Below are 26,139 nucleotides of genomic sequence, written 5' to 3' on the forward strand. Positions count from 1 at the left end.
CAGCCGCTAGGCCATGCCGCCGGGCCCTATTTACAAGACTTTTATAAGCTTAGAGCAGATATTTAAGAAGAACCATAAGTGATCTATATTTAATAAACTGGACTTCATAAAAAATGTATTAAAACATACCACGAAGACGGTGGCTGCACAGGGCACAGAAGAGTGTGCCTGGGCCTCTGTGTCTGACAACGTTTCTTTTTATAAGAACGTAACATAGGAAATTTCCCACATGAATTAGGGCCGTCCGGCCTGAGCCAGATTTTCTGATGTGCTTCTCAGTGTGCCTTTTAATTGCAAGTGACCAAGCCCCGCCAAGGGGGCTGGCGTTTTGGCACCCGATCACCTACTTACCTATTACATCCTTTGGGTCTAGTCCTAAAGGCAGCTCCGAGACCTCACTGCTGATAGCCCTACTCCAGGACAGGGAATGAATGGGAATGAGCCTGGTGAAAGGTGGCTGACTTGATTGACAATCCTGAGGAGGTCTGAGCCATGTGCTTGCGTCCTGTGCTTTGTCCCTGACTGTCTTGGTGCGTGAAGGAAGACCTTGGAATTGGTTTGGGGTTTTGTGGGAGGAGAGGGAGATTGGTTTGTTGTTTCTTTTTAAGCTACTCAGGATGTCCTGAAAAACTCAAGTTTAATAGCTCCATTTACTTCTGGAGAAGCCTGGACCTACTCTGGGGGGGGGGGGAGAGGAATCTCTCCCCCTTCTCTTAATAACTCCACCTTTCAAATAAGTATTTTTTTTTTTAAATAAATGGAACATTAAATCTTGCCCTGAAACTCTCCAAAGGGTAAACAGTAGACATAAGGCCTCTTCACTAGAAAGAAAAACATTCCCCCACTAGAGCCCCACATTTTACCCATTATGAATTCTCTTTCCATTATGTTCTCTGTTCTCATAATGAAGATTGTTATGCAAATATGACTTGTTTTGACCTCTCAGCCTTTCCTGTTGTTTACTTAGGTGATCAGGTGTCTTCTAGTGCTGACAGGTGGAAGAGAGGAAAAAACGCACAGTGTGGGGAAGGCAGTGAAGTCCTTAGCTACTTCACACTCCACTCTGTCTTGGCTGGTTGCAGGGTTGTCCCTTTCCGTCAGTCACTTGCATGGATGGGGCAGATGTGCTGGCAGCTGTATATGAGGCACAGAATGAGACAACCCTGTTTATTTCCCCCCTCCCATGATAAACTCCTTAGCCATGCGGGTGAAGCCAAAGCCTTGCTGGCTTCTGAAACTTTTTGGAGGGAGCAGGGTGTGGGTCTGCGTTTCTTCCGCAGGAAGTGAAGGATCCAGCCTCCTGTGACAGGTCTGGGAGGCCCTGGACTCATGGCTCCTTCAGCCTAACAGGTGTCTTTTGAAAAAGACGTGGACTGGGAAGGCAACTGAGGGGGAAGGTGCTAGTGATGATAAAGTGAGGGAGGAAGAATAATACCTGCGCATCCCTGAGCTTGCTGGCCAGATCAGTGGAGTTGAGGGAAAGCCTGCCTTTGTGTAATGAAACCTCAGGTGTGACCTTGTGCCGCCATAAGTGTGCATGTGTGGATGGACTCGCACTCACACCATAGCTCTTCCACGGAGATGATGTCCACAGGGGCTGTGTAGCAGGGAAAGGAAAACAAGGAGAAATTAGAACAAAGCTCTAGGTTTTTCAGAAGTGACCTTGAAAAGAGCCTTTGGGCATAAATACAACAACTGGTGGTTTTAACAGAACTTTGGGCAGGAAGTGCTGCTTTACCCTGTCTACATATGACCTGCTTTTGTGATTTGTAAGAGAATGATCAGAGGTAGGGCAGCACTCCAATCTAGTGTGCGTGGTTACCAAAACCATGACCCTGTCTTACCCTGTCTACCTACTGGTGCCTTCTAATGTGACCAGGCATCCTATCCCCAATATATACATTTAACTTCCCCATGTCAAAACCTGAAATGACGCCTTCCACAACTCAGCACACCCTTCCCTCCATCTTAGCCTGTTGAAGTCTGAACCCCTCACCCTAAGTGCCACCTTCTGGCTGCAGGTTTGGGTGATTCTTCTGGTCAAATGTGGCCTTCCCCTCCTAGAAACTTAGTGTTGTGTTTGATTTGCCCCATCCTGTATCATTATCTTGCCTGCTGACATGGGGACAGGATCCTGGTTATTTCTACAATTCCTACAGCTGCCAGCACTGTGCTCTTTGACAATAAAGAACACTGTATGCATGAAGAAAAAAATCCGAGTCTGGATTTTCTAGCTCTGGCTGGTGGTCATCCTATCCATGGGCCAGTTATTTCTGCAGAAGTGATACTCGAAAGTTAATGACGATGCGGCACAGGTTTTCATCACAGTGAATGGTGCCAAGTGGACACAATGGATATCATCCTGTCTTTGAGCCGAGCCGTCTGTAAGACACATATTTCCCTTCCTTATTCACAAGGTGGTTGTGGTGACCAAATGACAGAAGGCGTGTAAAACTCTTTTGCAAAGTGTAGCAGGAAATGCAAATATAAGTCAGGGTTGTTTGGTGGGTTTTCCGGTACCCGTATGTGGGACTGGCTGCAAAGCCCTCAGCCTTGCCTTGAGCCCTGTTCTGCCTGCCTCAGCTCAGAGCAGACTTCCAAGGGCACACCCAGGGCTGATTAAGCAATTGAGCAGAACACCACAAATTTGTGAAACCCTGGAGTTGACCTACTAGATCCCACAGGAACTTCTTCAAGCGTGGCCCCCTTGCCTTTTTATGCCTAGAAAATTCTTAAGTGAATAAGTTAAAGGTGAAAAGCCTAGGAAGGCTTTTAGAGCTTCAGTCTTAAGTTCTCACTTGAAGGAAGATGTCCGATTCTAGTGCACAGTGACCTTAAAATTCAGCATCCTCCAAGGTGACTGGGAACCTCAGCTGCCTGTGGTTGTCACGTGGCACAGAGCTGCTCCGTGTGTATTTGCAGAGGGAACGGATGCCAACACATTCAGCTGAAAGGATTGGTCAAACCTTAGTTCCTGCCTTGTCCCTAGACATTCTTGTCTCCTCTTTTTACCCTCTTTGTCTTAAAAACTGTGTTAATTTTCTCACTGACATCTCCCTCATCCTCTCATGTCTCTGGATTCTGGGGCCACAGATCTTGAGCTGCTGCTGCTCCCTTCAAAGGCATTTAACACTTTCCTCACTCCTAAGCACCAGTCACTGCTGATTGCTTATTGGTAGTTGGTAGTTGATGTATGTTCTCTATAGATGGAGACAGTGCCATTGTGGTATCTCCAGCGGGGTCCTAGACACTGCAGGAAATAGGCACAACCCAAAGGATTCCCACGTCAAGGCCAATGTAGGATGATCAGAAATGTGAATAGCTCTAAAACCTACAAGCGGGAACAGCATTGTGGCACAGAGGGTGAAGCCTGCACTTGTAGTGCCAGCATCCCACACGGGCAGCAGCTCAAGTCCTGGCTGCTCCACATGCAATCCAGCTCCCTGAGTGTTGCCTGGGAAAGCAGGTGGGGGATGGCTCAAGTGGTTGAGTCCCTGTCACTCATGTAGGAGAAGCTCCTGGCTCCTGGCTGTGGCCCGGCCCAGCCCTATAGTGATCTCTGGAGTTAACCAGTAGATGAAAGAGCTCTCTTACACTCTCACTCTTTAAAACACCCACCCACACACAAGCAGAATGTGAAATTTCCCGGGACAGTCATTTATAGTCGTTAGGGTGCGCATTGGGCGCCATGGGTACATGCTTCTTGGAACATCCCCTACTGATGTGTCTGTCTTCCAGGAGGAAGCAGATGGTGGCCCAAGTACTTGGGTCACTGTTACCCAGACGGAAGGTCCAGATTCGGTGCCTAGCTTCTGGTTTGGCCTGCCCAGCCCTCAGGGCTGTAGTTACTTGAGGAGGGAACCAGCAGGAGGAAGATCTATGTCTCTGGACTTTCAAATAAAATTAAAATTAATAATAATTTATAGTCTCTTCCTGCTACTTCCTAGCAGTGGGACCATTGAGCAATTATTTTACAACTGAAAAGACATCTCCATGAAATGTTGTACTAGCGCTAGAGAATCTATCACAGGGCCAGCCCACCTCTGGCCCAGGAGAGGTTTGCCATGTGTAGTGGAGGTGGTTCCCATTATTGCCTCGTAGCTTGCAGGCTTGCTGCAGACACCCTTGGGTGCTGAAGCAGTGGATGCACTTTACATCCTCACCGTGGGGCAAGGTAGGAGTCTAGAGACTGGAGCTCCAGTCCTCACATTGTGCTCGTCAGATGTGTGGCTTTAGGCAGGACACAAGCCATCCCCTGTGTGCAATGAAAGCGTTCTCCATCTCCCAGAGGTGTCGTGGGCTCAGATGAGGTACCTCATGAGCAGAGAGCGGCCATCCGTAAGACACTTGCACATGGGGGTCATCAGCATTTGAGCATCGGAGTGAGAGTTTCAGCTGCCTACGTGATCGCTGTCAGGCAGCCCAGGTATTGGGACCCGCAAGTCAAGCAGACATCACAGTGTTTGAACCCAGTTCAGCTGCTTGTCTCCCCAGAAGATATCAACACGGCTTCCTTATCTTGATTGATCTCCTGGTGAGTTCTCTGCTAGTGAGTGGAGCATGGAAGGAGACTGTCAAACTTCCCCTCTGCTGATGAGCGTGCCCAGAAACGATCAGGGCTCCCCTGAAAGGGTGAATTGTAAAGGTGACTGTACTCCTGGAAGTCTGGGATCTCCAAAGGGACACCTGCATCCTGTTAGGAGAAAAAAACTCCTGCTTCCTAAAACATCAGGAGGCAGACAGGAGAGAGGGAGAATCTTGGAGTTTTGAGATTTTAGGAAAGACGGCTACCTTCGAGGCATATTGTTTTGTTACTGTCTATATTGAAGTGATATGATCAGGACCCCCACCTGATACATTGTAAATTCCTATCGCTTTCTGTTTTGGGTCACTGTTAGCACCTAATTGTGTACTTGCTCACTGTCAAGTAGCTTTTGATTCTCTTACTATAAAATTCCCACAGTTATTTCATTCAGGGCGCTTCTTGCTTATGGCAAGAGGTGGCCCCTGGACTAGAAATTAAAATAATTTCACTCGCCTTGGAGTCTCGCTCAGATTCATTGAACCCCAACATTGCCCCAGGGCCAGACATGCTTGGTTACAGTCCCAGGCTTGCCATGTGGCCTTACCCCCTCACTTGAATTCTTCTGTCAGGAAAAAAAACCAAGAACACCCAACTCACAGAGCTAATATAAATAAGGGCTATCTTGGAGCAGTGCCTGACACACAGGAAGTGGTTCAGGTATGTTAGCAAGCAGGTAGCCTGTGACAGGACATACTGCATGTCTTCCAACCGTACCAAATACTTCTGGTGAATTGTGATCGGTAATCACTGGTGAGTTTCATTGTCGCCTTTTGCCCATGTCTGTAAAGTGGTGAAGTATCAGCTCATGGCTTTGGATGTTTGGAATCACATTTGGGCTCCTGGCTTCTGAGTAGAGGTCATTTTCTTCTGAGATTGTAAGGCTCCTCACCTGCTTGTGCTGTTGTACAGTACTCTCTCTGAAGGCACTGGCCAGCCTGTCATACAGATTTCTTTCTAGTGCCTCTGTAAGCTGGGAAAAACCCTTTGGTCTTGAGAGTGCAGTGAGGACGTCTCTTGAGACACTTGCGCCCCATACTGAAGTGCCAGGTTCAAGCCTCAGCTCTGTTACCAGTTACAGCTTTCTGCCAGTGCGCATGCTGGGAGGCGGCAGGTGGCGTACTGGCTTCCCTGCCACTGACCTGAGTCCTAGGCTCCTGGGCTCAGCTAAGTCCTGGTTGTTGGGGGGATTTAGGAGATCAGTCAGCAAGTGGGGAATCTCTGTCTTTCTCTCTGCTCTCATATTTATGCCCTTTTAAAAAGCAAAACACTTAGTATTGGAATGAAGCTTGGAAGAATACCAGCTGAATACCATGGAATAAGGCCAAACTTGAGGGGTTAATTAGTTCTGATTTCGTTGGCACAAATGGTGTGGCTGTGACAAATCACAGTGGACAGCCACTCTTGGATTGTGGTCAGGTCAGTGATGACAAAATCCAGTGCTGGCAGGAATAGCCAAGGACTGATAGAATCAAAGGGGGGAAAAACACGAGATAGTGTCCTAACCCCAGTGAGAGAGCTAAGAACAATTGAACAGTGTCATGATGCTTTACAGTTTATTAAGCACTTTAATATATTGAATCAGACATCATCAAATCCTGATGACAGCTAGAGAAAGGAAGGGGAGACTTTCAGAACCATTTCTGGTTACAAAAGTCTTCTCAGTTTCTTATGTGTGATGGTTTGATAATGTTCTGGGGACAGAGCTGCTTGCAGAGTTAAAAGCAAAGCACCTTTTCTGTGGTGAAAAGCTATTTTGAAATAAGGCACTCAGTGCATTGAGATTTTATGTCAGCATTCACTGTTTACTGCACTTGTGTTGTACACTGGAATGAGATTATCAGTAAGCTAGGCTGACAGATCTAATAGGATCAAATCCTGCACTGGGATAAGTTTTCAGGAGACAGCTGAAGCCCCGTTAACTAGTTCTCAGATGAGCCTTACATATTTCACTCTAAGTAGTTGGAAAAGTCCCTCCAAGTTGCCTAGTACCTATTGGCCTGCCGCCAAATAGGCCAGAGAGCCCCAGATTTTAAAGATGAGGACATAGTTGATAGGGATGTGTTCCCACAAGCAAGGTAAGAACACTGTCCCAGATTTTCTTCCTGCCTTTTTTGTGCCTCTCTTTCTCAGGGGACATGGCCCTTTGTTAGCCTCTCTCCCAGCCACCTGCTGGCAGCTCTGTGTATCCCTCTGGGAAACTGGACCAGAGTCCTGCCCCTCCTCCCCCCCCTGTTCCTGTGGTGCTGTGGTGGCAGTGGTTAAGGTTGGGGAGCCAAGCAGGCTATTTAGATGACAGCTCCCCAAAGAATGAAGTGTAGCATAAATACCCAGCTAGATAATTAGGTGGTTACCCTGGGGGTTGGTGGATGCCAGGAAAAATAGTCTCCCGGATCTTCTGCCCACAGCTCTGAGAGTCTGAAGCCTTCAAGAGGGAGCTCCCTGCAACGTGCCTTGGGCCTGTCATTCCCCCTGCCTGCCTTTGCCTGTGGTGCCCGGCCCCGCCCATATAATTGTGTCCAGAGTACAAAATGAAAGGGGACAGCTTCACCCATGACTTCTCACACTGCTGCTTCTTCAGATGTGACAGGTGCAGAGCCAGGCAGCCATCCCCAAGGACGGCCGGCTGGCTTGCCCAGCAGAGCCAATGCAGCTAAAAGCTCTTTCTCACTTTAGGCGATTCATGCACTTGGTTAGACATTTATAGATTGCAGTCACTCATCCAAAAAATCTAGGTCATACTTTACATAGAGCTGCACGCCTCAGAAGGAAAGCCATGCCCAGGGAGGAGCGTTTCTGTTGACATCTGGCTGGGCTGCAGGAGTGGCCCGGCACTGCGAGCGCTCCGGGAACTTGGCATTTTCCGCTCTGGCTGCGAGCTCATTGGCTCTGCAGGTCTTGTTCCGCAGGCCAAGCGGTTGCCTTGTGCTGAAGCCATTAAAAGTGGTGAGTTAAGGGTTCAGAGCTTCAGGGCAGTTTAGAGCGTGTGCCACGGTTCTGGTAAGAAGAGTTGGGTTCTGTGTAGGGCCTCTTGGGAAGAAAAAAAGAAGCGCAGGTGTGGGCAACTGTTTTAACCTTATTCAGACAGCTGACAGTGGAGTTCTGCCTCCTACTAATCCCCAAGAAGGAGGTGCCAAGGAAGGAGCCCTGGGCACGGTGCTTGGGGGTCCTTCTTGTCCAGGTACTTCCAGTCCGGAGCTCTGCCGCCTTGGCCGAGGCAGTCTATCTCAGCCCAGGTTCCTGCTGCTCCCTGGAGTCGGAGAGCTGACATGTTCAACAGAGGTTCAGCTTTGTGTTGAACCTCGGTGCCGTAGAAGGGCCACCTGTTAGCAGGGAGAAGAGTGCAGCTCAGCTGCTGCTGTCCCACCCCAGGGGTGCTTTCTGGGGTGCACGCTCCTTCTGTGCGTGTCTGCAGGGCCGTGTGTGCACCAAGCCTGCACAGCTTGAGAAGCCAGATCCATGTTCCTGTTGCAGCCCTCTCAGCCGGTGGGACAGTAAATACACATCCACAGGCAGAAGGGAGGAGATCCAGGTTCTTTCGCTTCCCCAGTGTTTTTCAGGCTGGCATTTCTGGAATGAGCCTGGAGGCCTGGTCAGAACTCCACTTTTGTCCGGGAGGTAGTTTAGCCAGGTGTTCCAGCCTTGACCGTAGCACTACTTGACAGTCTCATTCCCCCGGGGCCTGGGTGGAAGAAGGGAAGAGTGAACCCTCAAGGTTTGTTCCACTTTGACAAGATTGTGCTTTAAGCCCTGTTGCAGAAGTCTGAAACTGCAGGTCACAGTAATATTGAAGCTGTGTGTGTTATCCATGTCAGTCGCATCGCAAATAAATAAAACAAGAAACAAGGTGCTCCACAACAGTGAAGCTTCCCTCCCCTTAAATTCTCACCTTACTCTACCATTGCTGTCCCTGGATTAGAGCACCAACTTTGTAAAGGAATCTCTGCCGTGATGCAGGTGTCTCCAAGAGGATTCACCCTTGAAGCCCTTCTCTCCTTCAGAGGAATTTGTGGACCTGAATGAATGATCCAGGCGAGGCCCACAGGGCATGAGATTAGGAGTAGAATTGTGATCAGTGGTTTCAGGAACCCCCGGGGAGCAAAGAGACCAGGCAGAAAGGAACCCAGCGGACACTCAGCAAGCGGCAGCTCCCTGGAGCCAGGCCTGCGGAGGTCTGTAAACAGGCTATGTGTTGTCGGTGGCCCATGCTTGTCCCCAAAGCTGTCTGCAGGCCAAGATGTGCCGCCTCCCCGCCCCCACCCCCGGCATTAGCAGGCTTCTCTGATGCTGGAAAGCCTAGACAGACTCGCTGACTCCCAGGAGCTGCCCTTTCGGTGACCTCATTAGTGTTTTGAGCTTAACTGTAGTGGGAGTATTTACGTATATATAAAAATATATGTGTAGACACACATATCTCTGTGTTTATATATATAACTATGTTTATATTATAGAATGTATTATATAACATGTAATTTATCATGTATTATATGGTATAATATATTATATAAAATTTAAATATATATTTAAATTATATATAATATATAACATATTCACACAGAGACCACAGACCCAGGGTTTCCTTATCCCAAGAAAGCTGCTCATTAGGGTCATGTAAGCATACAATACAGCAACTGTACTTGAACTTGTCCCATGAGGTGCTTTCTGCCCACTGTGCTCCGCAGCTTGGGGGCAGGAAAGACAGATCAAGCAGCCTTGGCTTTGCATCTTCGGCTGCTCAGTAGCAGATGGCAGAGTTCAAAGCACGCTTCAACCATTTCCCCCCTTTGCAGGAGCTTCCTGTCGCCCTTGCCACTGTGGGCACCAAAGTGAAAACTGAACGAACAACAGCAGCACCAGTGAGGCGCTGTGCTGCTTTCCGATTTAGTGTGTGCACAGCCGTGCTGTCCAGCGGGCTTTAGTTTTCAGGACATGTATTGTGTTGTTTCAGCTGGTGTGTGTCTGTCTATCCCTGCCTGGATCTGTGGTCTCTTCCTGAGACACGAGCCTCCAGACACAGCCTTATCCCTGTGCAGGCTCTTGGTCCAGTCCTGTGCCCTTGGCTTGCTGATCTGGCCTTCCAGGCTCTGACTGCAGCACACTCACGCCCCCAAAGCCCCCTGCTTACCTGCTCTCAGTGTACTCTCTAACATTCTGCCTTTGGTGCACTCAGCAACCAAAACGAAAGGGAAGAAAAAGACTGTTCTGGAGTTTGTCTGGTGTTGGACTTGGTCTCCCATTTCCTAGACATTGTGCAGCTCGTGCAAGCTTCACTGCACAATAGTCCCTACTGTTTCTTCTAAAGATTTATTTATGTAAAAAGAGAAGTGGGGTGGAGGGAGTCTTCCATCTGCTGACTCACTCTCCAAATAACTGTGTCAGCCACAGCCAGGACTGCGCCGGGCTGAAGCTGGGAGCCTGAACCTCCACCTAGACCTCCCATATGGATGGCAGAAAGGAACCCAAGTACTTTCGCCGCCTTCTGCCACTTCCCAGCATGTTGGCAGGAAGCTGGATCAAAACCAGAGCAGGCCACAGGTCAACATGGGGGTGTGTGCAGGCTAATCCTCCACCTTCAGTGCTGCCATCCTGTATGAGCTCCAGTCTGTTTTCCGGCTCCACTTCCCATCCAGCTCCCTGCCTGTGGCCTGGGAAAGCAACAGAGGATGATCCAAAGCTTTGGGTCCCTGCACTCGCATGGGAGACCAGGAAGAAACTCCTGGCTTCGAGTCAACTCAGCTCTGTCCATTGTAGTAGCCATTTGGGAAGTGAACTAGCAGAGGGAAGACCTTCTCTCTCTGTCTTTCTATCTCTGTCTATAAAATCCACCTTGCAGATAGAAATAAATGCATTTTAAAAAGAAGGAAGGGAGAGAGAGAAAGAAACCTGAACTTGAACCTGGACTCTAATATGGGCAGCCAGCGTGGCAGGCAGCAGCCTAGCGCACAGCACACAACCCAATCCTCCTGCTCCACCTCTTGTCAGCAAGAAGCAGAGTCCAGGATGCAGAGTCTGTCCTTGGGAGATTCTGAGTACCAGGGAATAGCAGTTTGCCTCTGAGAGGCAGGCAGTCCATTTAAGATCATGACACAGAAGGGGAGAAAGGTCCATGGCTGCGTTACAGGCTGAGTGGGAGCAGGTGGTCCCTTGGGTTTCTAAGTTCCATCCTTCTCTGTATGGCTGTTGGGAGCCCCTGCTGAATCACACAGCTGGACAGGATCCATGCTTCTCTTAACCTTCCCCCCACTTGGCAAGTTCTTCGTGGGTCTCCGCTGTTGTGGAGTGTGTGTCTTATTCCGACGCTAGAGCTGCCAGTTCCTCCCTCACAGATCTCCCTTAGCACCTAGAACAGTGCTTTCCTCAGGCAGATGCCACGTTGGTACTTGCTTGAAATGGAGGAATGAAATTGTGCCATGCAGAATAGCAGGGGCACCACAGCCTCTCCTTTAGGGATACGACTACTGACCTGTGTGGCTTTAAGGGAAAAAAAAATCACACATTTCATAGAAGGTAGAGGTAGAAGAGAGCCAGTGTCTTTCCGCTATAGATTTTGTGATTGAGCAAAGCATTGCTGCTGCCAGCATGGGACCTAGCGGTGGAAAGGGGCTTTTGGCTCCTAGAAGCTGATCCTCCAGAAGCCACCCGGCTTTTCTGCTTGCTGTGTCGACCAGGTGGAAGAGCCTTCAGTGAGCTGACTTCTCCAGCAGTGTGCGTGTGCTCCCAGTCAAGTGGCAGTGCACTTGAAACTGGCATTGTGTACCTCCCTGAGGCTTCAAATCTTTTATTATTATTTTTATTGGAAAGGCAGATGTGCAGAGAGGAGGAGAGAGAGAGAGGAAGATCCCCCGTCCAATGATTCACTCCCCAAGTGAGCGCAACAGACGGTTCTGCGCCGATCCAAAGCCAGGAGCCAGGAACCTCTTTTCGGGTCTCCAACATGGGTGCAGGGTCCAAAGGCTTTGGACTGTCCTCAACTGCTTTCCCAGGTCACAAGCAGGGAGCTGGATGGGAAGTGGAGCTGCTAGGATCAGAACTGGCGCCCATATGGGATCCCAGCATGCTCACGGTGAGGACCTCAACCGCTATGCTACTGTACCAGGCCCAAGATCAAATCTTCAGAGAAGACTTGCTGAAAGTGTGAGGGGAAGAAGGTGGCAATAAACACAGGCTTATTTTCTCATGCATCACACACTTCACTTAATTCGAATTCTGAGTATGACACCTGCAGCTCTAAAAGCCTGAAGTGAAATTATTCATTGTCATATTTAAATTGGCTTACAGCAGTTATATCCAAATAAAATCTAGCTGCCTGGGAGGCAGATTCCTCCCCCCACCCCCCTGCCAGGTACTCACTTTGATAACCTGTTTACTAAAGGGAGGCTCTTCCTCTGCAAAGGGACAAGGGAAGGAGGGAGAAGCATCCTTAGCGAGGTCATGTGGCGGCTGATGGTCTTGTTGGGGAGGGCTGGTGGTAGGGATGGGGGCAGGTTGCTACATCGAGCCGTTGTGTGATTGAAAGAGGGGCACCAGGAAAGAAGTGGAAACGGGGTTGGGGACGAAGGCTGGAGATGTTGTTTTTCTCTGCTCCTTCCCTTGCCATGTCTCTACTGAGTGAGTCACCCCCTCCCAGCATTCCCAGCAGTTGCCAGCGCTCACCCCCATGGAGAACATGTGAGGATGAACAAGCTGCCCCGTGGGACTGGTGCTGAAACTGTGCCAGAAGAGGTGCCGGGCCCGAGGGACGTGCGAGCATGCTGCCGGGCCTTCGGCACAGCACCCCGGGCTCCGAACCTAAAGGCGACTGCAGGATCTCTGTCAGTCTGCCCGGCTCGTGAGAGCCTCTCAGAAATCGCCAGAGTTAGACATGATTCTGCCCATCGTGCATTTCCCCTTCACAGAATCCTGCCAGCATGCGTTAGTCTGTAGCCATAAGGGAAGGAGGAATTCGTACGGCACATCAATCTTAGCCTTCCATTTAATACTTGAATGAACCTTTTAAAATTTTTTTTTTTTTATGCATTTGAAAGGTAAGAAAGAAAGAGATCTTCCTTAGCTCCCCAAATGGGTGCAGTGACAGCCAGGTCTGGGCCAGGCCAAAGCTGCAAGGTAGGAATGTCATCTGGGTCTCCCATTGTGAATGGCGGGGGATTCAAGCTTTTGAGCCATCTTCTGCCTTCCAGGCTCCTTAGCAGGAAGCTGAATTGGAAGTATAGAGTATGCAGGATTCCAGTTGCCACTGTGACAAGTGGGATGCTTGTATCCCAAGCTATGGCTTAACCTGTGCTACAGTATGAGCCCCAGTGCCTTTACTCAGTGTAGGAGGCAGCGGGGGGAGAGAGAGCGGCCGCGATGGCAGGGACTAGGAATCCAATCCGGGCCTTGCTGTGGGTGACAGGAACTCAAGTACTTGAGCCATCAGCTGCTGCCTTCCAGGGTGCACATTAGCAAGAAGTTGGTGTCAGGAGTGGAGCCAGGTCTTGAACTCAGGTACTCTAGTATGGGATGTAGGCCAGATGCTACTCACACTCCCCCGTCAGGCTTGTCCTGGACCAGTGGCCATGCAGGATGTCCAGCCGAGTGGGGAATCCAAGTTCGGGCCTTTTCCAAGTTCTTTCCATCTGGTCACTCAGGTGTGGAACAGTGACCTCCTCTCCTTAGGCTTGATTTTCCTCAGCTAGAAATTGTAAACAGTGCCAACATTTTCAGGGTTGCTGTGAGAATTAGAAATAAGATTGCTAACATATTAAAAACAGCCCCTGGTAATTAGTAAGGCTCCAGTGAATGACAGCTGCTGTGCCAGGGACAATGCTGACTAAATGCCACCCTCCAACCTCCTCTTGAATACCTCTGTGCCAGGATTTTTCTGCTGTTGGACAGGCCTAGTGGTTGGGATGTTCGGCACGTACGCTGTATGTGTTCCCTGTCATTTCTGTCCATCCACTCGGTGCTACCTTTTGTGGCCCCATGGAACAACTCTAAATCTTCTTCCAAAATTGTATTTCAAATATCAACATACAGTTCTTTGTTTTAAAAAAATACTTGTTTGCTTGAAAGTCAGTTACACAGAAAGAGCTTTCCATATTCTGGTTCTCGCTCCCCACGTGACTGCAATGGCTTTGGACTGGGCCAAGCGGACGCTGGGAGCCCACACTCCACCCAGGTCTCCCATTTGGGTGGCAGGGGCCCAAACACTCGGGTGCTGCTTTCCAAGATGCATTAGCAGGGGGACTTTATCAGAAGTGTAAAAGTCGGGGCTCGAGCTGAAGCTCCGTGGGATCTTGGCTTCCCTCTGTGGCACAAGACCACCCTGAAGGCCAGCTGTCATGCAGTCTTCAGTCTGCTCCATGGTAGCCACGTTCAGGTCCTTGAATCTTTCCAACTGTGATTTAGTTCTGATCTCTGAGGAATCAGTAGAGCATCTTTTCTTAATATTTGAGCGAGCATCCGTGTGAGATGCTAAAGCCAGCCCTTGAGGAAAGTGAAAACTGCTCGTCGCTCTGTGTGTCCGAAGCCCAGCGGAGCAGGCAGATATATGCCCTGCAGATGTCTCCCTCTGCTCCTCTGGATTCTGCCACATTCCTCAGGAATATGAGCTCCACTGCCCCTCGAGGAGAGGGGTTTCTTGCAAAACTGTATTGTCAGATGATGCAGTGAAAGGTCACGCCCTGGAACTGTGAAAGATTAGATGATATTATTGCAAATACCCGCTTGTCTTTATCAGCGCTATTTTCCATGTGGCTTTGAAGTTCCTGCCCTTTGACTTGTTAAGTGTTCGTTATCTTCCAAAAAGAAATAACAAGATGATGATTTATTTATTTGAAAGGCGGAGTTATTCAGAGAGAGGGAGAAACAGAGTTTTTGGGCCCAGCGCAGTAGCCTAGCCACTAAAGTCCTCAACTAGTACATGCCAGCATCCCATATGTGCACTTATTCATATCCCAGCAGCCCCGCTTCCCATCCAGCTCCCTGTTTGTGGCCTGGGAAAGCAGTCGAGGACAGCCCAGAGCCTTGGGACCCTGCACCTGCGTGGGAGACCTGGAAGAGACTCCCGGCTACTAGCTTCAGATTGGCGCAGCTTTGGCCATTGCAGCCACTTGAGGAATGCATCAAAGGACAGAAGATCTTCCTCTCTCCTCCTCTCTGTATATCTGACTTTCCAATTTAAAAAAATCTGAAAGAGAGAGAGAGCGCGCTTTTATCTGGTGATTTACTCCCCAAATGGCTACAGTGATTAGGGTTGGGCCAAGCCAGAGCCAAGAGCTCCAAGCACTTGGGCCATATTCCACTGCTTTCACAGATGTATCAGCAGGGAACCGGATCGGAAGTGAAGCCATTGGGTCTTGAACCTGCACCATATGGAATGCTAGTACCACACAAGCATTGGCTTTACTCATTATGCCACAGTGCAGTTTCCATGTTCATTGTCTTTTAAAAATGTTTTTTAATTAAAATTTATTTGGGGGCCTGGTGCGATAACTCAATGGCTAAATCCTCACTTTGCAAGCACTGGGATCCCATATGGGTGCCAGTTCATGTACTGGCTGCTCCACTTCCCGTCTAGCTCCCTGCTTGCACTTGGAAAAGAGGTAGAGGATGGCTCAAGACCTTGGGACCCTGCACCCATGTGGGAGACTTGGAAGAAACTCCTCGCTCCTGGCTTCACATTGATTCAACTCCTGCAGTTGCTGCCATTTGGAGAGTGAATCAGTGGATAGAAGAACTTTCTCTGTCTTTCCTTCTCTCTATAAATCGGATTGGCTTTTCCAATAAAAATAAGTTTCTTCTTAAAATTTATTTTCATTTATTTGAAAGGCAGAAAAACAGAGATCTTCCACCCACTGTTTTACTTATCAGGAGTGGCCAAGCTAAAGCCAGGGATCTGGAACTCAGTGCTTCTCCCGCACACGGATCCCAGGGCCGCGAGGAGCCACCTGCTGCCATAGCAGTGTATTGGCAGGAAGCTGGAATCCAAAGCAGAGCTGGGGCCTCAACTCAGATGCTCTGATATGGGATGCCATCATCTGAAGTGGTATCTTAACTACTGTATTGAATGACCTCCCCAAAGGTATTTTCTTGTTTTTAGTTGACATAGAATGTACATATCTATGGAGTACAGAATGATTTTTTTTAAGATTTATTTTTCTTTCTTTGAGTCATCTTTGGATGTTTTTTCCCAGGCCATTAGCAAGAAACTGGATGGGAAATGGAGCAACCAGAATTCGAATCGGTGCCCATATGTGCTACTGGCATCACAAGCAGTGACTTAACGCACTATGCCACATTGGGCTCTGGTGTGAATTTTAAATACAAGTGCAAAATACAATGGGAAGATCAGTATTTGTCATATCTTTTTAAAGATTTATTTATTTTTATTACAAAGTCAGGTATACAGAGAGGAGGAGAGACAGAGAGGAAGATCTTCCATCCTATGTTTCACTCCCCAAGTGAGCCGCAACGGGCCGGAGCCAGGAACCTCTTCTGGTCTCCCACGTGGGTGCAGGGTCCCAAAGCATTGGGCCATCCTCGACTGCTTTCCCAGGCCACAAGCAGGGAGCTGGATGGGAAGTGGAGCTGCTAGAATTAGAACTGGCACCCATATGGGATCCCGGGGCGTTCAAGGCGAGGATAGCCAGTAGGCCATGTCACCGGGCCCAGTATTTGTCATATTTATGTAGTTAAATAATTGGCATATTTGTTACCTGACACATTTAGCATTTCTTTGTGGTAAGTACGTTCAAACTCCTTAAACTAGATTTTGTTTGTTTGTTTACATAAACAGTTGTCAGTCCTGGTTATCCTGGGGTGTGACAGAACCTTAGAAGTTACTCCTGGCCCACTGTACCCCTGTATGTGTTGGCTGTTCTCGTTCCCTGTTTCTCCCTCTGCCCTTGCCAGCCTGTGGCAGCAATTATTCTGCTCTAGATCTGTAAGACCAGCTTTTAAAAATTCGGCGTGTAAAAGATAGCAGCGTTTGTCTTCCTGTGTTTCACTCATTTCCCTTAACATAGTGCCACGTGTGTTGCCACAGATAACAAGGTCCCATTCTTTTTTTTTTTTTTTTAAGATTTTTTTAAATTGGAAATTCAGATATACAGAGAGGAAGATCTTAAATCCACTGATTCACTCTCCAAGTGGCCGCAATGGCCAGAGCTGAGCTGATTTGAAGCTAGGAGCAAGGAATCTCTTCCAGGTCTCCCATGCAGGTCCAGGGTTCCAAGGCTTTGGGCCGTCCTTGACTGCTTTCCCAGGCCACAAGCAGGGAGCTGGATGGGAAGCAGGGCTGCTGGGATATGAATAAGTGCCCATATGGGATCCTGACATGTTCAAGGCGAGGACTTTAGCCACTAGGCTACCACACTGGGTCCAATATCCCATTCTTTTGATGGCTGAATAACACTCCTTGTGTCTGGATCCCAGTTTTGGAGTCCCTTGCTCTGTCCTTGAATACCAGGTTGGCACTGCAGTTGGCCCTTGTGACTAGTGCCCCACACACGCGGGAGTCATCATGTGTCTTCAACATACAGATTTCAGTTCCTTTCAGCATGTATTACTGAGTAGTGAGTTTACTGGGTTATGCAATGGTTCTACCTCTAGTTTTCCAAGGGCCCTCCGTGCTGTTTTCCATAATGGCTGTTATAATTTACATTCCCACCAACAGTGTCTGAGAATTCCCCTGTCTTTGCATACGTGCCAGGGTGTGTGTGTGTGTGTGTGTGTGTGTACCATTCTAATTGTGGTTTGACTTTGCATTTCCCTGCTGATGAATGATACTGAATGTTTTTTCATGCACTTGTTGCCTACCTTCTAACTACATTTCAGCCATGTGGCTGACTGGCCAAAGGAGACAGAGAGAGAGGACCATGGCAGTGCCAGTTCTAAGCATAGGCCTGAGAGACCCTGGATATTTCCAGAGACTGCTCCATGCTATGCAGTTGCCATGAGAAGAACCTAGCCCCATGAGGTGTGTGTGAAAGAGGGCTTGCCATGGTGCCCAGCCTCCGGCAGCTCACCTCCAGCCAACTTAGACACTTGAGCCCAAGAGGCTGTTGTCTTAAGTTACTGAGGTTGAGGTGGTTTGTCATGCAGGACTTTTGTGGCAAGAGATAATTATTGTAGAAATCATGTGGTCCAGAAGATGCAGAGAATGCGATGTTAACCCTACTTCACTAACAGAGTTTAGAAGGATTCCTGAAAGTTCCATGAACTACAACCAAGTTAGGTAAATATGGCATACAAATGATTTGCCAAATTGTATCTTTGAGTTTCTTTCCCAACTCTGGTCAAGAGGAAAACAGTAGGCATATTTTGTATCATCCATGAAATAGTGACAAAAGCAAACCCAGTAGCCACAGAAAAATCCCAAGTTAGGGTTTCCTGTTAGATACCATCCGCTCTTGTGTTTAGCCAGAATCTAATGGCTGTCCACCATGGGTCAGCATCGTTCTCTGCCCTGGAAATTTGGTTGTTGAAAAAATGGACAACTCAAATCTCATGACACTTGTATTCTATTAGAGATTCAGAACACTTTTTTTCAAAGTCTGTCCAGAAGCCAGAGAACTTGGGATTAGATGCCATGAAGAAACTCAGTAGTGTCATGGCTGTGTTAGGTAATTCAAGGAGCTCAGTCTGAGAATGTGATGTTGCAACTGAGGTCGAAATGACCTAAGAAGGCCCCAGGGCAGAAGACCACACTAGGGCAGCTAGCGGGTGTGAAGGCCCGGAGGTAGGACTAAGCTGACAGTGTCTGAGGAATACAGAGAGGTGTGGAGAGGAGCGGCGTGTGTTGCTTCCAAAAGCCCATGGAGTGAAAAACGAAGCTTATCTGAGAACCACATAATACTTTTCTTCGTATGCGTTTTTTCATGAACTTCTTAAAGATACATTACATGCATAGCTTTCCAAATTTTTGCACCAAAATAACATTATTTCTTAATTATTTTCTTTAAAAAAAAAAGAAGCAGACTTACTTATTTGAAAGGCAGAGTAACAGAGAGGTAGGTGCCGACAGAGACCGTCTGTCCAAGCTTCACTCCCCAATAGCCACAGCAGTTGGGGCTGAGGCAGGCCAAAGCCAGGAGCCAGAAGCTTTATCTAAGTGTCCACATGGGTGGCAGGGACCCAAGTACTCAAGCCATCTTCTGCTGCTTTCTCGGTGCGTTGACAAGGAGCTGGTTTCACACTGCAGCAGCCTGAGCTCAGACTGGCAGTCCAGTGTGGGATATTGGCATTCCAAGGACAGCTTAACTTGCTACACTGCAGAGCCAGCCCTTTTGATTCCACTTTCATGGGCTTCTTGGTGTACCCTCATATGGTGTGACATGAAAATGGCAGTGTTAAAACGGGCCCGGGTGCTGTTGTAACAATTTTGGCCACTGTAAGGAGTTTGTTTCACTCTGACTATAATGGAATCCATTGCAGTCTGTTAACACTGTGACATATGTATGCATTTAGGGAGCACATTCCTGGTGGAGAATGGGTTGTGGGGGAACAAGAACGAAGCAGGGGAGAGCCCTTTAGGTCACTGTGTTGTAGTGGCTCCAGCTAGGTTAACAGCAAGGGTGGAGAAAAATGAACAGGCTTGAGATAGATTTTGCAAATCAAACTACAGCTTTCTGATCAATTGGATGTAAGGTCCAGGGAGAACTGTAGGATGACCACCAGGGTTTGGGTTTGGGTTACTGGGAGGCCTCTTGGCTGCACTGCTTCTGGAGATAAACTGTGGAGGAGGAATCACCCGGAGCAGGAAGAGGTCAGGAGTTTTACTTGCCTGAGTTATGTTTGAACTTAGACATCCAAGTAGATTTGTTGAGCAGGTAGCTAGAGATGCTAATTTTTTGATCAAGGCTGTTAAGTTGGGCATATAGAATGTGTAGATGGTATTTGAGCTAAGGGGCTAGAATAGGTTCACCTAGAAAGAAATCTAACTTTTTTTTTTAATTCAGAAATATTAATTTAAAAAAATGGTCCAAGTGGGAGTACTAAGCCACTGAGTACAGTGACATTTAGAAGCTCAGCAGAGGAAGAGCCCACAAGATAGCTGAGAGTGTGAGGCTGTGGAAGCCAAGGGAAGAACATGTTCCAGGAAAGAGTCCTCAGCTTGGGCTGCGTTGGGCTGCGTTGGGCTGCGTTGGGCTGCGTTGGGCTGCATGTGACTGAGTCATGGAAGGATGAGAGCAGAGGGGTGGTAACTGCCCAACTGGCAGTGCGGAGCTGGTCAGTAACCTTGAAGACCAGAGATTTGCAGTGGCAGAGCCTGAGCTGGAACGGAATGATTGAAAAGGAGATGGAAGGTGAAGAAGTGAAGACAGTGGGGTTTTGGCTGAATGGGGGTTTCAGGGTATGTTTTCTTTTTGTTTTAAGTGGGAGACACAGGGGACTTACTTAAATGCCAGTGGATGAGTTCCAGTAGGGAAAGAGGACAGCTGTTACTACATGAGGCCGAGTGGACACACACAAGGCCAAGGTCCTTGGGAAAGGAGGAGACGCAGAGCACAGTGGAAGTGCCCGCCTGCATACAGAGGCACGTGCAGGTGCCACAGCGGGGGTACAGGCAGCTAGGGAAGCAGAGGGCTGATTACTTGGTGGTTGGATTTGTTGATGAGAAGGTGAGCCCCACCCCTCCACTTTAGGCATTTGAGGAGCCCGACTACACTGTTCTTTACTGACCACTGGGTACGGTGGAAGCAAGAATGAAAATGATAATCCTTCTTTAGTGATACAAATTACAGAGCAGTACCAGTGAAAAACAACCTGTGTATATGCTTCCATTGGACTCTGTTCCCTGTATCACTCAAGTTTCCAGGCAGGAACAAAATTCACTGATTTTTCTGTAAATGAAAGCACCTTCATAAAGGGACTCCTTTGAGAGGTGAGGGTGGGGGGGTTAGAGCTGACTGGCAACAGTCAGAAGCCATTGCCACCTGGAGGGTGATTAATCAGTGCAAACTGGAGCTGTGATGGAGCGTCAAGCAGTGTGAGTTGGAGACAGGATGTTCCTGCCGGGGACCAGCGTCAAAGCATAGGCGAGGAATCCAAGAACCACCCTGCCTCCTGTGTCCTCCTGCCTTGATGCTTCCCTGTGACTGGACCCCACCAGCTGGCAGTGGGCGTGAGAGGACCTGGGCAGTGGGATTCGTGGTGAAGGGCAGTGAGTAGATGGGTCAAGGGTAACCCTCCCAGCCCCTGGGCCCTGACCACTCCTCAGGGAATCTGCACCCCTAAGAGCAGTGTGTGGAAGCTTTGGTTACAAGCAAGTTTTACAGAACTTAGCTGCCCACGCTGTTGGAGGCAAGTCGCCATGGATACTCACAGCCCGGCGCCAAGCTTCACTCTTTTTTGACCCTGTCACCTAGCAGGCGCACATCAGGCACCCCACTTGCACAGGTCTCTTCCAGGGGAACGCACCGGGAATGTATTCATGGAGTCTTGTGTTTTTGTAAAATTCATCAGAGCACATTATCTTAACTGAAAAGTGTTAATATGCTCACTTTTCCCACTCTATTCTTTATTTAATGATCTTGACCCCCCTCCTCCACAGTACCTGGATCTTGCTTCTGCTTTTGGCCAACTCAAGAGCATAGATGCAGATTTTAGACCCCAGGATTTGTATCACTTTTAGGCAAGACTGGCTGGTGGGCATCAGAAGGGGCGTTTTGTAGGGGTGGACTGATGAGGAGGATGTAGGGGGTTGGGGGAAAGGAGAGCAGAGCAGGAGGGACGTGTAGCTTGAAGAACCACCTGCTGTCCATCTGCTCGTCCTGGGGGACATGGGATACTTTCTCCTTGGGGTCTCACTGATGACGCTGTTCTTTCTGTAGATGCAGATGGCAACCTGTGTCGGAGTAACCAGCTGCTGCAAGTCATGCTGACCATGCACCGAATTATCATCTCCTCAGCGGACCTGCTCCAGAAAGTCATTGCCCTATATCCTTTAGCATGGCAACAGGCAGTCCCCATGTGAGACTTGATCAAAACGTAGTTTGAAGTGCGCTTCAGTATTGACTGGTTCACGTCAGCCTGCGGTGGTAAATGGAGGAGGGCAGGATTCCTGAGGCTCTAGTGGGTGACCCAGGAAGATCAACTCTGGCCCCCTTCAGCTTCCCTTGCAAGTAAAATCCGTCAAGTCCTCACCATTCCTGCTTGTCTTGCACACACTGGCCAAGACCTAACAGTACTCCACGGGGAGATTCCCTCCTGACTGTCCTGCCCAGTTGTTCAACTGGCACTAGGATCTGGGGGAAGCTTCCCAAAGCTACAGTGCATGAAAAAAAACACACGGAGGCCTGGTCACTTAGTGGAGCTGTTGCCTGCATGTCAGGTGGCCCTTGCTACCTTTTAACCTCTGTGTAGGATGTGAAGGAGGAGGGGGAGAAAGTGTTTACTTACTCCTTCCTGCTGATGGGGCTGTAGCCCCTTGAGAAGAACAAAGGGCTCAGCTGGTGGGGTGAGACTGTTTAGCACCTGGGGTGCAGGTGCCACCTCCGACTCATGCTCACTAATCTTCCCCTCCTGGTCATTCCTCCTGTGTCTTCTCTGGCATGCAGAAACCGTTGTAACGCTTGGGTTAAAGTGAAGTCTTTGGGATAGCATCTCTTCTCTTAAACTCTCATCTCAAAGCGAGTTCCTGGAAGTATCCCACTGGGCAAGGTGCAGGAAAGCCCTGGGTATGTGGTCCATAAATTAGACTCAGAGTCCATGTGCATTTCATTTGTTCCACAGAACACCTGCTCTCAAATGAATCCATGCCTCAGGACTAAGGCACACGGGGGATCCCACGCTAACACACCATGGATGCTGCTCACACAACGGGATAGGTCCTGCTGGAGCCATCTGCTCCCCCACTTCTCACAGAAGCTTCCTCTGCCATGGCTGTCCACTCTTTACTGGGAAGCTATAGCCCTGTCCCCTGGCCCAAAAGACAGACGAGTCTCCGCGCTGAAAAGCACACGTCCCTGCCCCTGCTGTTGAGTTCCATTGTTAGGGTTAGAAAGTTGATGCAAATTTCTCTTAAAATAGTCTGCCTGCACTGTCTCGATCTCTGCACTCCCACGCACACCTTTGCTGCAGCCTCTGCCCAGGGTACTCAGATTTTCCTCTGATGTCACCGTGACCTCCGCACTGCCAGGCCTGATTGATGTCTTGTTTCTCAGCCTCCTAGGTGCACAGGGCGTCACTGCCTTCCACCTGCCTTCCGTGCAGTCCCAGCCCCCGGCTGCCCCTTCCCCAGCTCTTTGTTCAGGGCTGCTGTCCTCATGGCCTCCCGACTCGGCCGCCCCGTGGCTTCTCGCCAGGATTTCCACTGCCATCCTTTCGAGTCTGTGGTTCTGTCTCTTGAGCCACTGTTTAAAATCTGGACTAGCTCGTCCAGCTGTCACTGATTTTCATCTGTTACAAGTAGTCCCATGGGTGCTTTAACTTGGCTGCTGCCTGCTTGGCCTGCTTGGAGATGTGCATTTTCATTTTCAGTTTTGAAAATGTTCACGCTGTGGTCCCTGACCCAGAGGCACTCACAGCTCCTCCCTGCCGCTTCCCTCCTTTCTGCCTCAGTAATGACTCTTAGCGTTTCCTCCTCTCCATTCCCAGGCTGCCTCATCAGGCCAAACCTCTCTCTCGAGCCTCCGCTCAGCATCAGTCTTCTTATGTGCACGGTGCCCTGCAGTTTTTCCTTTTCACAGGCGCAATTGGGGTTGACCATCGCGTCGGTGCCTAAGCAAACTTCAGGGTCAGTGTCGCCCTCCTTAGTGGGAATAGGCTTTCCTGGGTCTGACTCCAGGAAACCCTCCCGGATTTCTCCCCCAGCCTTCCCCTGCACTTGGCTTTCCCAGCACCCCAGAAATGGGGCCGCTGGCACTTCCCATGCCCATTTCTCCCTGCTGTTTCAGGACCCCTCCAAGAAGCCCTCCCTGATGTTTCCAGCCCACTTCCCCATGAAAAACACTCGCAGCGTTCTCCACCCATGTTCTTTGGGTTAAAGTTTTGTACAGCTGCCGTGGCTGTATTTCTGCATTTCTTACATCAACGTGTGGCATGAATACAATCCACCCTTGGGAGCTTTCTACTGGCTGCAGAGAGCGTGAAGTTAGTCATAAAAACAATGGCAAGAGTGCTAGAATATTCATTAAATTGCCAATTGCTTACAAAATTTTTTTAAAATGTATTTCCAAAGTGTACATGATGTGTTGTAACTAGCCTACTTCCCTGTCATCTCCTTCAGCTCCTCCACGAGGCTGTGTGTCCCTCTAGGCCGGGAACCAGGGATGTTTGTGGCTGTCTCCTGGTAGAAGGCATGAAATGCTATGTTGCTATGGGTGCAGAGTACTTGGTATGTTTTTCAGTAACTACCAGGACCAAGTGGCGCATCTAGACTTTGCTGAGGTTTGGAGAAGCACCTGAGGCCAGGAAAGGGATTCTGAGAAGAGCATATGAAACATGACAGCCCCTAATAGAAAACCAGTTTAACCATTACAGGCAACATGAGTTTCTCTTGTTTTGCACTTAGTTTCCCTATTATCTGACCCAGAAGTAATGAAGTTTTTAATTAAGTAGTCTCCAGTGTTTTCCTGTTTTTCCACTGTTAAAAAAGAGAGAGGTGTAAAACCATCTTTGAATGGTCCCATTACCTGCAAGACGCAGGTACCTGCTCTTCGTGTCCACAGGGATAGCAGTAAAGGCAAGAAACCAATGACATCTGTGGCTCCCTGCAAACCTTCGCATTCACCCCGGGTCAGCACACACCGGAGTCTGCACCTGCCAGAGGTTGGTGGCATCTCCTTAAGTGAGGAAGTGGCACTGGGATCTGGCTGGCTTCCAGGGACCTCTGCCCATCTGAACGGCTCAGAATGGCCCATGGTCCTCACATTTAGTGTGGCCTGGCTGAATTTACACAGAAGATGCTGTGGCCCACACTGCCAGTGTGAGCTGTCAAGACAGGCACTGGAGAGAATAAAGGGCAGCCAGGAGAATGGGAAACTCCACACGGAAGGCCAGCATGTAGCTTTCATTTCTCCACTCAGTTTTTAAAAGCAGGATGGCTTTGTGCCTTCCTTTAAAAAATGGAATAAAGATTCTTAAAACACGAGAATTTCGGCAAGTTGGATAATAGAAATGTAGAGCCTCAGAGATCTAGAATGTGCCTTAGTGCTTGGCTGTCTTTGCACTGAAGTGATACATTTCATGTCACCCTGTTCTCGGTTCTGCTTGTTGCAGCCGCAGGCAGGCATGGAAAGTGTGTGGTGCGTGCAGTGTGCTCCTCGCTGGGGCTGCTGCTCCGGATGGCTCTGTGGATATGTGAGGTTTGTGCTATTTTGTTTGTTTTGTTTTGGTGCTGATCTCAACAGTAACATTCATAGGCAGTAAAGATGTTAACATTTTGTTTTTTCAGTGAGAAGCCACTTTATCAAAATTACAAGTTGTACAGCCATAGTTCTGCAGGGTTTCTGTGCAGCTGTTACCTGTCTTTGCCTTAGTCTAGCATATTTCAGGGTGCATTTTTAAGGGCCTCTAAAACCTGGTCGATTCAAATAATGTGAACTTGATTCAATATTTCCAATACTGTTAAAGTAATATTTTACCATTTGTATGTTAGATTATTTTTTCAAATAGTCCAGATGCCTCCCTGAGTCCAAAAGTTTTTATAACTCTAACGTTATTTTGAAATTCCAAAGCTATGTATAAAAATTAGTGAGATTCAATTTAAAACCACAAGTCCAAGGCACTTACACATTCCTTGCCAAAGTTTCAAACTGTCATTCTAACATGTTCTTGAAACTTACAGAAGTACAAAATGTCAGTTTCCTTTCTAATGAAAAATCAGTGCTAAGAAATTGACCATCTCTGTTTTCTGTATTCAGCTTTTTTTTTAAAAGATTTATTATTTTTATTGGAAAGGCGGATATATAGAGAGGAAGAGAGACAGAGAGGAAGATCTTCTGTCCGATGATTTACTCCCCAAGTGAGCGCAATGGCCAGTGCTGCGTCGATCCAGAGCCAGGAATCCAGAACCTCTTCCGGGTCTCCCACGCAGGTGCAGGGTCCCAAGGCTTTGGGCCATCCTCGACTGCTTTCCCAGGCCACAAGCAGGGAGCTGGATGGGAAGTGGAGCTGCTGGGATAAGAACCGGCGCCCATATGGGATCCCGACGCATTCAAGGCGAGGACTTTAGCCGCTAGGCCACGCTGCCGGGCCCTGTACTCAGCTTTTACTCAGGAAGACCACGTCCACCCCAATCCCCTCTCAATTTCAAGTTCTACCCTGTTGCTCACCAGATTCCTCCCTTGGGCCCAGCTGGGACCCACTGCTCCCTAAGCAGCAGTTCAATGGGGAAGCAGGTTTGTGAAAGGGGTGGGGTCTGCTTGCTGCCTCAGTGTATTGATGGAAGATGGCAGAGGCTGCCCAGGTTCATCTCTGGACTAGGTCTCTTGGACTCTCAAAATAAATGAATGATCCTTCCATGTCTCTGAAGATATGCAAGCTTGATGAGCTGTGCCTGTTCTATTCTTGGAACAAACGAAATAAGGAACCTTCAGGGTCTTTCCCACTGCATTTAGGATTAATCACAGTCA

General features: G+C 48.7%; 1 protein-coding gene across 2 annotated transcripts in view; it reads left to right on the forward strand.

Annotated features, from left to right (window-relative positions):
• Positions 1-26,139, forward strand: part of RASGRP1 (RAS guanyl releasing protein 1) — a 76,236-nt gene that overhangs the window by 23,552 nt on the left and 26,545 nt on the right. For both annotated transcript variants that reach the window (XM_058666092.1, XM_058666093.1), the window contains exon 3: positions 21,397-21,502. In XM_058666092.1, coding sequence (XP_058522075.1) covers positions 21,397-21,502 — 106 coding nt within the window. The remainder of the gene's footprint in view (positions 1-21,396; positions 21,503-26,139) is intronic.

Source organism: Ochotona princeps, chromosome 6 (assembly GCF_030435755.1).
Source record: "Ochotona princeps isolate mOchPri1 chromosome 6, mOchPri1.hap1, whole genome shotgun sequence".
NCBI classification, from domain to species: domain Eukaryota; kingdom Metazoa; phylum Chordata; class Mammalia; order Lagomorpha; family Ochotonidae; genus Ochotona; species Ochotona princeps.